At 37.4% G+C, this 12,191-nt stretch overlaps 1 protein-coding gene across 2 annotated transcripts in view; it reads right to left on the bottom strand.

Annotated features, from left to right (window-relative positions):
• LOC308523060 (putative coiled-coil domain-containing protein 144C) overlaps positions 1–12,191 on the bottom strand; it is a 63,938-nt gene that overhangs the window by 15,832 nt on the left and 35,915 nt on the right. For both annotated transcript variants that reach the window (XM_081096723.1, XM_081096724.1), the window contains 3 exons: positions 6,262–6,439; positions 3,246–4,172; positions 1,309–1,461 (listed from right to left, as the gene is read on the bottom strand). In XM_081096723.1, coding sequence (XP_080952849.1) covers positions 1,309–1,461; positions 3,246–4,172; positions 6,262–6,439 — 1,258 coding nt within the window. The remainder of the gene's footprint in view (positions 1–1,308; positions 1,462–3,245; positions 4,173–6,261; positions 6,440–12,191) is intronic.

Genomic DNA, 12,191 nt, shown 5'->3' with positions numbered 1-12,191 from the left:
CCGGATTATGAAAATGATGTTTCCTAAGCCAGCAGGCGACATTCCTCTAGAGGTTCTAGAATGTGAGAGGGTACAGGCCAGGCTGAGGGATCCCCGCCCCCCCCCCCCCCGCCACCGCCTGCACAAATTTTGTCCACTGGGCCTCTATTCCTATATAATAAAAGGGTAATATGCAAATTGTCCCCTTGGGTGGTCATTTGACCAAGAGTTCGACTGGGGAGACCAGGAGTTTGACTGCTCACTATGACATGGGTCTGTGACCTCTCACTGACTACCTGAGGGTGGGGGTGATGGGGACAGAGGTGCAGCGAGAATGCGGGTTCTGCCAAGCTCGCTCTCACTCCTCCTGCTACCCTCTCCCAGGACACCAGGACTCACACACGTGGTATGTTCTGGGTGATCCGGGACACAGCCACTGGGCCGCAGCCACTGTGACCACAGGGGCCGGTCAGGCTCCCCATGGGTTTGCACAGCAGCCGGTCTGTGAGCCAGCCAGAAGAGCTCACACTGCCTCCCGGTTTCTGTGTGGTGCTGCTGGGCAGCCCAGAGGCCCACACTGAGCCCGGGCCTGTGGCATCTGGCTGTACTCACTAAATCTACGTGTGGGCACTCAGGCACTGTGAATTAGGCAGAGGGGGGCGCGCATAGGGGCCTGGGAGCCCAGGTGCTGCCCAGGGCTCAGAGGTCAGCTGGGACCTGCCCTTCCACACCAGACACTTGCTCTTCGATTGCTGGTCAGGCCTAGGAACTGCATCCATGCACTATTTCATGCACCAGGCCCCTAGTGCTAAAATAAAGAAAGGGCTCTGGGCTAACATCAAATCCAGGGTGTCCAGGAAGACATGGTTTAAGGATGAAGCCAAGACTTATAAAACCCTTAAGACCTCAGAAACATTTATGTGGTGCCTCAAAGGATTTTCAGAATGTATGAGTTTTAAAGGCACTGTCCTACAACACCTCCAGGGAGCCCAAAGTGAAGAACAATTTGTGAGGTGTTTATATGAAAACAATTTCTGAGGTTGCTTTTCGAATGGCATGAACTGCAATGTTAGTTAATAGAAAACAATCCTCTTGACTTCTATGAAGAATGATGCATAATTCTCAACGTTCCTAAGGGTAAATACTTAAAAAAATATACAAATGGCAGAATAAAAGCCAGGGTTTAAGATATAAGTGCACTATGAAGATAATACAATTAATCACAATGAAATACATAAGAAAGCTGCCATGAAAAGTAGTATCCTAAAACACATTATATTATTTAACCAGCTATAGTTTAACTGATTACAGGTTAAATTTCATACATACTTGACTTCTGCTTTGATCCAGTTTGTTCTTGAAATCTTGTTTCTTATCTTCTAAATGCATATGATGACGTGATTCAATCTCCAGAAAAAACTTTATTGTAGATAGTTTTGTTTTGGTACCAGCCAGTACTTGTTGAAGTTGTTTCACAATGGCCTAGTAAGATATTTCTGTTACTCATTTTATAAATCACATTATTATGAAATTATGTTAATAACACATAACTTCACATAAAGGATGGGGCAAAAGATTTACAGTTGTGAGTACATGAAACACAGAGTTTACTCTTGTACAGTTATTGACTAATTCTTGTATTATTCTCCACACAAACAACTATAAAAAGTATAAACCTACTTTGGCCCAACCCTGGATGTACCTTGTTAGAGTCATATATTATTATCATAATTTTATTATGATAATCTATGACTGGAAAAATATCACCAGTTACATCAATTCACCTTCTTTTCCTCATATGGACATGTTTCTGTTTGCTTAATCAGGTTAAAGTCACAGAAAATGTAACACTTCTGCCAAATCAGACAGCTGATTCAGCCCCACTCTCATCCCCCTCTCCTATAAGTCTCAAAGCTATGCAATCTACTGACATCTCAAAGAGAAATGGGCACGTAGGTGGATCAAGTGGTAGTAAATTCAATATTATGGAAAATTTTCTCTTTTTATTTATTTTTTTAATCAGAGGCTTAAATTAACTTCAGAGTTCCTCACACATTCAATTCCCTGTTCAAGTCCTCCCAATAGGTTCCTGACTTAGAAGAAAAGTGAAGTCATTCCAATGGCTTTCAAGGCCCTAGCTAACGAGGCCTTTGCCTTCCCTCCCTGCTACACATAAACCTTGCCACACCTCACTAATCTGAAATGGAGATCCAATGCCAAGTTACTAAATCACAGAGAGCTACAATTCTCTTTTTCTTGGACAAACTTATTTCCAAATGATAGTAACTAGGCCTCAAAATGAGAAACATGAGCACTTTATTTGTAAAAGTATTCAAAGAAATTTTTAAATAGTAGTGGAAAGATTAAATCAAGTGTGGGTTTGCTAAAAGTCATCACATTAGTCCCAAATTATGATTTAATGAAAAGTAGATGCCTTTAAAAGAGTTGAGAGGTCATATGAATATATTACTCGAGACTGAAATATTTCCAAATTTAATTCAATTTAGCATAAATAAAAATAACATTACACCAACTAAAATGTATAAGAAGCTATTGAAGGGAAGGTAGTATATGATACAGCATCTACATTTCAGTTCATCTGGGAAATCTGAACTTAGCGGTGAAATTAATCCACTTAATTGAATCTTAATTTCAAAATACTCATTTTTGGTAGAGCATTTCCATTTACTTGCTTCCTAATGGTTTTAAATTGGGTGACAGAAAGATTAAAATTATTATTCTATTAATATAAGACTAAATTATTGATATAAACCTATATCTACTAATAATCTATAACGTAACCTCTTAAAATTTCATGGGCAGCACAACGTCTTTACTCAAAACAAAGCACTTTTTAGGTTTAATGTTCATCTCTCTGGTACAGCGTCTGCTTTAAAGCTGACAGAGCAAACACATTTATAGATGGAATATTATATATATACACACATAAGATTGATTTCAGAGAAGAAGGGAGAGGGAGAGAGAGATAGAAGCATCAATGATGAGAAAGAACTATTGGTTGACTGTCTCCTGCACACTTCTACTGGGGACTGAGGCTGCAACCGGGCATGTGCCCTAGACCAGAATTGAACCTGGGACCATGCAGTCCTCAGACCAATGCTCTCTATCCACTGAGCCAAACCAGCTAGGGCCATGATCTCTACATTTTTAATATTCAACTAGATTCAACACTTATCCATCATCAAATATTACTCTGAATTTTCTCTTAGGAAGTTTGAAAAATACTTATCTGTCTGGATACTTACATCTCTTTCTACATGATCATTTTCACACTGATGTATTCTTTCTTTAAAATGATGCCATTCATTGATTAACTTCTTAATTATTTTATTCAGCATAAGATAATAATTTTCAGTTTCATCATCAAATATTTTTATGATATCTAGAATCTGATCTTGGATGTTAATTACTGTCTTTTCTTCTCTGTCAACTTTGTTGTGAGCCTGATCCAGTTGCTGTCGAAGCAACATATTTTCACTCTGTAGGTGAAATAGCCTCTCCTGTAAGGATTCCTGCTTTCCAATGTCTTTATCGACTTTACCTTGTTCCTTTTGATACACATGTTCAGTTTCCTCCTTTTGACACTGCTTTTTAATGAGGTCTCTTTCTAAAACCAATGTCCTTTCATTGAGAGCATCTCTTGTGTGATGAAGCTCAATTTCTAAGCTATTAATTTTAGTTTCCATTTTAGAAAGTTGTTGAGAAAGAATCTCATTGTTATGTTTTAGGTTAGACATATCAGAATTCATTTTGTCACATAAACAAAACCATTCATATCTTGCTCTCTGGAAAGTAAATTGTAGGTCTCCTTTTGCTGTCTGACAATGCTCATGATCCTGTACAGCAGTAGCCAGTCTAGACCGGTTTGATTCAACTTCTGCTTCCAGTCTTCCTCTGTTTTGTTGTTCATCCTGCAGTTTACTGTTTAGCACAGTATTCTCAACTCTCAGAACTTCAAGCTCCACATTGTGTTGAAATACTGTTTTTCTTAATGCCTTTTCAAGACGGTCAATCTTTTCTTGGACAATTGCAATTTCCTCAAAACAGTTTTTTCCCATTTCCTGGACCTGATTTTTTACTGTGTTCATTTCCCGTCTTAGCTTGGCAATTGCATCCCACAACATGCGATTTTCATGCAATCGACTTTTTTCTTCGTCAGAACTCTCAGAAACCTATGTAACACAAAGAAGACTTTTAGCTAAAACATTGAAATGACATGTCATGATAGGCTCTGAAATTAAAGAATAACCTATGTTTATAATAAAAAGTTGCGATATGTGGATATCCCACTGAAAAAAAATAAATAGAGTTGGATCCAAACCTCTAACTTTTACAAACATAAATTCTCCAAAGTTAAAAAATGCAATATAATATGATGAATTTTTTAAGTGAAAAAAAATCACAATAGATTTTCAGAGTCTCAGAATTAGAAAGGGTTTTTCTAAATCATCACAAGCCCAGAATGCATTTAAATAAAATACTAATAACTGTACACTTACAAGTTGATATTATAGCCTGAACATATAGCTACACCATAGTAAAAGTATAAACCACGCATATAATAGGACAAACTAAATTTCCTAAAATTCCTTTTCCCCCAATATTATCCCATAGATATTCTACTTTTCTAATACTTTCATAGTCATTTATAAAAACTACCTATACTAATAACTGATAATCAAGCATTTTCCTAAGCACTTCTACGTCCATCATTCAGTTATCACAATCTGGAATGGAGGGGTTAAAAAGATAAGGAAGTTCAGGATTTTCCCCAGGTTTTCAGACTCCACAATTCATGCTCTTGCACCAGTCCATAGTTCCTCTCCAGTGTGGATACAGAAACACAAATGAAGCCTATGTTTCAAAAAACAAATGGTGACTAAGTAAAATTTACAGAGCTCTTTTTAGAAAAACACGAGAACATTTGTCGCTTCAATAACTTTTATTTCTTGTTCATGATGTTTGAAGTAGTATTAAATATGAAATGGGGGGGGGGAATACACTAAAATACTTAATCAATAAATTACCACTAAATATAGTATATTATAGCTTGCATTCTCTTCAAAAGTCCCTTGTATTAAAATGGGGCTCTGAGTTTAGCACAAATTGTTACTTTTCTCAAAAGCAGAAGAATGACATCTAAAATGTGATCTCTGAACCTGCTATACTTTCCTCCATAACATCACTGGGAGTGAAAACTAACCTCTATATTAATATGTCAAGGAAATGAAATTACTGCCAAAATCTGGAACATCTGTTGTTAGTAGCAATATCTTTGGGATAATGGAAAACACATCAATTCTTATGGAAAATATTAAAAGCCTTTTCTTTGGATGAAGCCATTGTGAATGTCACTACTTGAGACAAATGGTTTTGAATTAACAATATAATTTTATCCAATGGACCCCAAAAGCTCTCTCTCTCTCTCTCTCTCTCTCTCTCTCTCTCTCTCTCTCTCTCTCTCTTTCTCTCGCTGTTTAAATCCTCTATAGTTTCTATATGTAGAGTATTGTTGTTTTTTTAAAATATATACAAACTCACACATACTCACATACTGGTATATTTGAAAATGACTAAATAAACTACCTCAGAATTCATTTTCTTATGAGCTATTTCTATCACTTTTGGTTTGCAAAAGTGTTCAGTCAGAATTCCATCTTGTAATATTCTGGCATTCTGTTCTGGAGAAGGTTGCCTCTGAGTGTAATTTTGCTCTTCTACAACCTAGAGACACATTTCATTTAGTTTTTGGTCTCATTCCATTAAAAAAAAAAAAAGTCCAAAGCTTAAGAGCAGTACCTTAAACAAGCTGTGAAAAGGAAGTAGCCTGTTTAAGCACAAGGATCGTTCCTTTCCGTGAAAAACTAAAATTGTAAGTGATTGCTACATTTGTCATAGAGCAAAAATACAGTATTCTGAAATAAAATTTATTTATGAATATTTGACTCGTTCCATCACAGTATAAAGGCAATTTAGCCCATATGTTAACATTTTTCAAGAGCCAGAAATAACACTTATTTTAATGGGTAGGCTCAATTTATTTTCCATTTCTTCATTTAGAAAACATTCACAAGCATCTCTTAGATGCCAAAGATAGTAATAAATTAAGAATAATTTAACTCATAAATGTCACAGTTCCCATTTAGAATGAGAACATCTTTTGGTTTGTTATAAATGTAATAATATACATGGAATGACAGGGATATAAATATTGATGAAGTACTGTTAGAAATAAGAGATTTTTCCCAAAGATAAATTTACCTCATTCTCTCCTATAATCTCCAGTGTGATGGCTTGTGTTCTAATGTTGGTTTCAAGTTGTGGGTTCTTTTCAACTTCTTTAATAGAGTGCTCTTCTTTCTTTCTTAACTGCACCCTATTTTTTTCACATAACAGATCAGCTTTTCGTCTCTTCTCTTTTTCTTCTCTTAAGGTAGATCTGCAGTTAAATATAAGCAAAGATGTAATCAACATAAGACAAACCGTTATATTGTAAGATGTCTTATGTAAACCTCATGGTAATCACAAAGCAAAAACCTCCAGCAGATTCACAAAAGATAAAGAGCAGGAATCAAAGCACACTATGGAAAATCTTCAGTTCACAAAGGAAGGCAGCAAGAGAGGAAGAATGGAACAATGCAACTCCAAAACAGCCAGAAAACAACTAAATAGCATTAGTAAGTCCTTACTTGCCAAAAGTTACTTTGTAAATGGATTGAATTCTCCAATCAAAGGCATAGGATGACTTGGGGCAGTGAACACACAATGCAGTGTATAGATGATGTGTTTGTAGAATTTGCACCTGAAACCTGTATAATTTTGTTAACCAGAGGCACCTCAATAAATTCAATAAAATGAAAAAAAAGTAGAGAATGTCTTGATGGATTATAATAAGACCTAACTATATGGTGGCTACAGGAGACGCAATTCATGCATTTTCTTAATTTTTTAAACCCTCACCTGAGGATATGCTCATTGGTCTTAGAAAGAGGGGAATGGAAAGAGAGACAGACAAACAGGCAGACAGACAGGGAAACATCAATGTGAGAGAGAACATCGATTGGTTGCCTCCCATTCATACCCAAACCAGAGATCAAACCCACAACCTAGGTATATGCCTTGACTGGGAATCAAACTAATAAACTTTTAGTATAAGGGATGGTGCTCCAATCAACTGAGCCACACAGGCCAGGGCTCAATTCATTCTTAAGACACTTAAAAGCTCAGTGTGAAGAGATGGAAATGTTAAACTTGAACCAAACATTAGACCAATGGATATAACAAATATTTAGAGAACAGTCATACATCTTTTTATCACCGCTTGTAAGAGATAGCTGCATTCCCATGTTCACTGCAGCATTATTCACAATAGCCAAGATATATAAACTAAGTGTTCACCAATAAATGAACGGATAAGAGGATGTGGTATGTATGTATGTCTGTTTGTATGTATATGTGTGTGTATTAAGTATGTGACTGCACTTGTATGTGTATGTTTATATAGTAAACTAGAGGCCTGGTGCACAAAATTCATGCATGGGGGTAGGTGGGATTCCCCTCAGCCCAGCCTGCACCCTCTCCAATCCGGGACCCCTTGGGGAAAAATCCCTCCCTGAGATTGGGCCTAAACCAGCAGTTGGACATCCCTCTCACAATCCTGGACCTCTGGCTTCTAACCACTTGCCTGACTGCTTGCCTGGTTGCACCTAACTGCTGCCCCCGCACTGGACTGATTGCCCCTCACTGCCTCTGTGTGCTTGCCTGATCACCCCTAACTTTCCCTCCTGCTGGCCTGGTCACCGCTAACTGCCCCTGCTGCTGACCATGTCACCCCCCGACTTACCACCTTCCTGCCAGCCTGGTCACCCCCAACTGCCCCCCGTCACTGGCATAGTTGCCCCTCACTGACCCGCCTGCCGGCCTGATTGCCCCCAACTGCAAACTCCTGCTGGCCTTGTCACCCCCAACTGCCCCCACTGCTGGCCTGGTCACTCCTAACTGGCCCCCTTGCCAGCCTGGTCACCCCTTATGGCCCCTCCACCAGCCTGGTTACCCCACACAGCCTGCTGTTCAGTCATTTGGTCATTCCTCACTAACCCCCCTGCCAGCCTGGCCGTAGACAGCCATCTTGTGAGGGTGTGAGGTTTAATTTGCATATTACTACTTTATTATATATGATGTGTGTACAGACACACATATATATGTACACACACACACACACAGGAATTTTGCCAGGGAAAAGAGAACGAAGGAAATCTTACTGGTAGGGGAAAAAATAGAATAGTAGAGACTAGCTATAGTTATAACAAATATTAATCATGCTCTGTTAAGCATGATTGTTTTGTTCTGATTAAAGAAATCATACCCTCATCTGGCTGGGAGTTCCCCCCAGTCCCTTTGCACTTGGAAGTTAACCTGGAAATGTGGGCCATCCTCCTTAACTACCTGTATCATGGAAAGATTAACAACCTTATTGATGAAACAATGGAGTCCCAGCCTTCATTGGTGTAATCTTTACCATTATACCCATTTTTATTCCTTTTGCCTATTTCCCCATGCCTGTAATACCCATTTCTGTTGCATTTGGATCATACCCATTCTTATTTCTTCTGCCTACTTCCCCATGTAATCTTTGTCTTTCTACCCCATATAAGCAGCTGGCGTATGGTGTGGGGGTGCAAAATAGATTTTCTTGGATAACCTGCTGCTCTTTCATATTGCCAGCATTATTTAAGTAAATGTCATGTATGTTCATATAGGATTCAACCCTGTCTGATGTACAGCATGGTGATTATAGTGAACAATACTGTATTATATATTTGAAAGTTGCTAAGGGAGTAGATCTAAATGTTCTCACCACAAAGAAAGAATTGGTAACTATGTGATGTAATGGAAATGCGAACAAAGAATCTTAAGGTAATCATTTAAGAACATAAAAGTGCATGGAATAAACACACTGTATCCCTTCAAAATATACAGGTTTACGTGTGAATTATAGCTCAATAAAACAGGGGAAAAATTAGAAAAAAATAAAATATCTGCATGTCATTATATATATAGTTAGAAAATGGTAATAACCCAATTAGTTATGATTTTCTTTGAAAATGAAATTATTTGGTAACTTTTTCATCTAATCTTAAATGAAAAGCTAAATTTACCAACAGGAAAGTATAATTACTTTTTTATGGAATCAATTCATGCATAAGAATATCATGATTATATACATCCACAAAGTACAAAAATGCCTGGCTGGGTGGCTCAGTTGATTGGAGCATCATCTTATACACCAAAAGTTGCCATTTTGATTCCCTATCAAGGCACATACCTGGGTTTCAGGTTTAATTCCTGGATGGGAAGCATACCAGGAGGCAACCAATTGATGTTTCTCCCTCATATCTCTCTCTCTCTCTCTCTCTCTCTCTTTCTATCTCTATCTGAAATCATTAAGAATATATCCTTGGGTGAGGATTAAAATAAAATTATAATCTATATATAGCTATACAAATCACTCTCCTGGTTAAAACTAAATATTTAAACACTAAACATCAATGTTGAGCATCAACCCATGAACCAAGAGGTCACCAGATCAATTCAAAGTCAGGGCACACGCAGGGTTACTGGCTTGATCCTTGGTAATGAGCATGCATGAGGCCGCTGATTGATGATTCTCTCTCATAACCGATGTTTCTATCTCTCTCTCCCTTTCCCTTCCTCTCTTTCTAAAATTAATAAAAACACATTTAAGAGGATCTTCTTGAGAGCAATTATTAAACAATTCCTCTTGACCCAAACTTCAAAAATAAGTCTCTAATTATTGAATATGAAATATTGAACATAGCTGATGGAAGAGCACCTACCCAGGTTTTGGGTTCAATCTCCAGTTGGGAGGCCTGTGGGACTCATGTCCTTTGAGTGAAACATGCAATTAGAAGGTATTGGCCAGAGAAACAATACAATCTGACTTACCTTTTAATAGGTCCAACTGTGTTTAGATTGAACAAAAGACTAGAATTGATGGAAAGAAAATAAATAAAAATAAAAGGGAGGGAGAGAGGCAGGGACGGAGGGAGGGAAAAAAGAAGGAAGGAAGGAAGGAAATCAATTAATTGACTACTAAGCTAATCTAGATAGCAGACGGTAGTGACCTGACCTGGAAGATGTGATTGCATTCTGGATATACAGTAAACTCTGGATTTTTGTGGACCTTGAATTAACAGACTTCAGATTTAACAGATAAAACTTCTGGTCTGTATGTCATATGTGAAAATTAACACCTCATTAAATTAAAATGCTTTTAACCAAGATTTGCTTATAGTTAAATTAACAGATTTATTTTTTTGGTGATTAACTCACAGTTATTTTTGACAAATTTTATCAAATAGGCCATATGTTGTAAAACCACTGTAGTAATTTCACCACTTATCTACAACTATACTCTGCATATTTAAATCCAAGAATCACCGTTCCTAAACAATGTTTGGCAAATGATTAGGACATGATTACACCACATGGCACCTAGGAATTGGTTCTGTTGGCAAGTGGAGTGACTTTCTTTAGAAGTGTTAACATATGCCGGCCAATTCCCATGTGCACTGAGCCGCGCCCCAGTTGTGTGCATTTGTTTACTCTCGGTGACTGGAGGATGCACACATTACTAGATCCATTCAGTATAAAGTTAAAATTATGTATGTACCTTAAAACACATCACTCCAACCTTAACCTTTAAAGATAATTCTGGCAACCAAATGAATATATTGCAAAAAATTTTTAGAGGAAGTAGTGCTTGTATTGCAGAATGAAGGTAATGATGAACATATAAGAAGACAGTATATCTTACAAAACTTACCATTTTAAAGAGTTACTGTTTAAAATCAGCAATTTTGCTGCAGCATGAAAAGAAGTGCAAACATTAGAAACTGGTTGGAAGAATTTACTTGACAATGAAGGGAGACTTGCATTTAGAAGGTGTAGAGGTTACCGATTACTGTGGGACAACACAGAATATTGGTGGGCAAGTAGCTGAGGAAGATGTTTTACAGTGGTTAGAAGAAGATGAAGGTGACCCTGGGTACCACACTGGCTGAAAGTGAAATAGCAGATGAGCTGATGACCTGGGAAGATGAGGGTAGAAGTGAAGATAAGGAGGAAGAAGAAAGAACATGCCCCAAACATAAAGTTATCAGTGCTTGGATCTCATCTCCACGATCTAATAACATTTATTGACAATTCATCGGATAATAAAATTCAACTTCATTTACCCATTTTCAAAATATTAGGGAGTTAATAATAAAAATAGCAGACTTCAAACGTTCAAGCTAGATCGTTTTTTTCAAAGCAGGATTACCTAAAGCAAGCCCCTCAGAATCAAATATTAAAGTGACACCTCAACAGGAGTGTCTGTATATATCATTATCCAAAGATGATTAAATAGGAAAACTTTTTTCCTGTTCTTATAAAATTTAAATTTTGTTTTGTTTTTAGAACATTGCTCATTTGTTTAGTTAAATATAATTAAAATGTATTTTCTGTGAAATGGTTATTTCCATTTAGATTCCATACTTATTACACAGTCTCAAAACTATGGTGAATATATAAGCAATAATGTGTTTGGAAAACTCTTCTTTGAAATGAAACTTTTCATATCTACTTAATTTTAATTATACAAATGTGTCTATATATGTAAAAACAGGTAAACTAATTTGTCAATTTTTTCACATACACACTCAGAAAACCTACTTTATTATATATAACTGATTTTCATCTTTAAAGCACACCCCTTGCCTGAATGAGTCCCTTATATCCAGGTTCCACTGTATTTTGAAAGTAATCTGACAAGATTTGCTGACACAATAGATGTGAGGTTTAAGACAAAGAGAAAGACAGGCTGACACCAAGTTTTTGTCAGAGCAATTGGAAGAGCTGTTATTTACTCAAATAGGAAAGACCACGTGAAGGGTAGATGTGAGAAAGACTATCAGTAGATCAAATTTGGAGATCTTAAGTCTGCAACACCCAATAGCGATATGAGAGAGAGAGAGAGAGAGAGAGAGAGAGAGAGAGAGAGAGAGAGAGAGAGAGAGAGATCAAGTTCTAGCTGGTTTGGCTCCATGGATAGAGAGTTGGCCTGCGGACTGAAGGGTCCCAAGTTCAATTCCAGTCAAGGGCACATGCCCAGGTTCTGAGCTCAATCC

Source organism: Myotis nattereri, assembly GCF_964212035.1.
Source record: "Myotis nattereri genome assembly, chromosome: 1".
Taxonomy (NCBI): domain Eukaryota; kingdom Metazoa; phylum Chordata; class Mammalia; order Chiroptera; family Vespertilionidae; genus Myotis; species Myotis nattereri.
The sequence above is the reverse complement of the archived record's forward strand: the minus strand, read 5'-3'. Positions and strand labels throughout refer to the sequence as shown.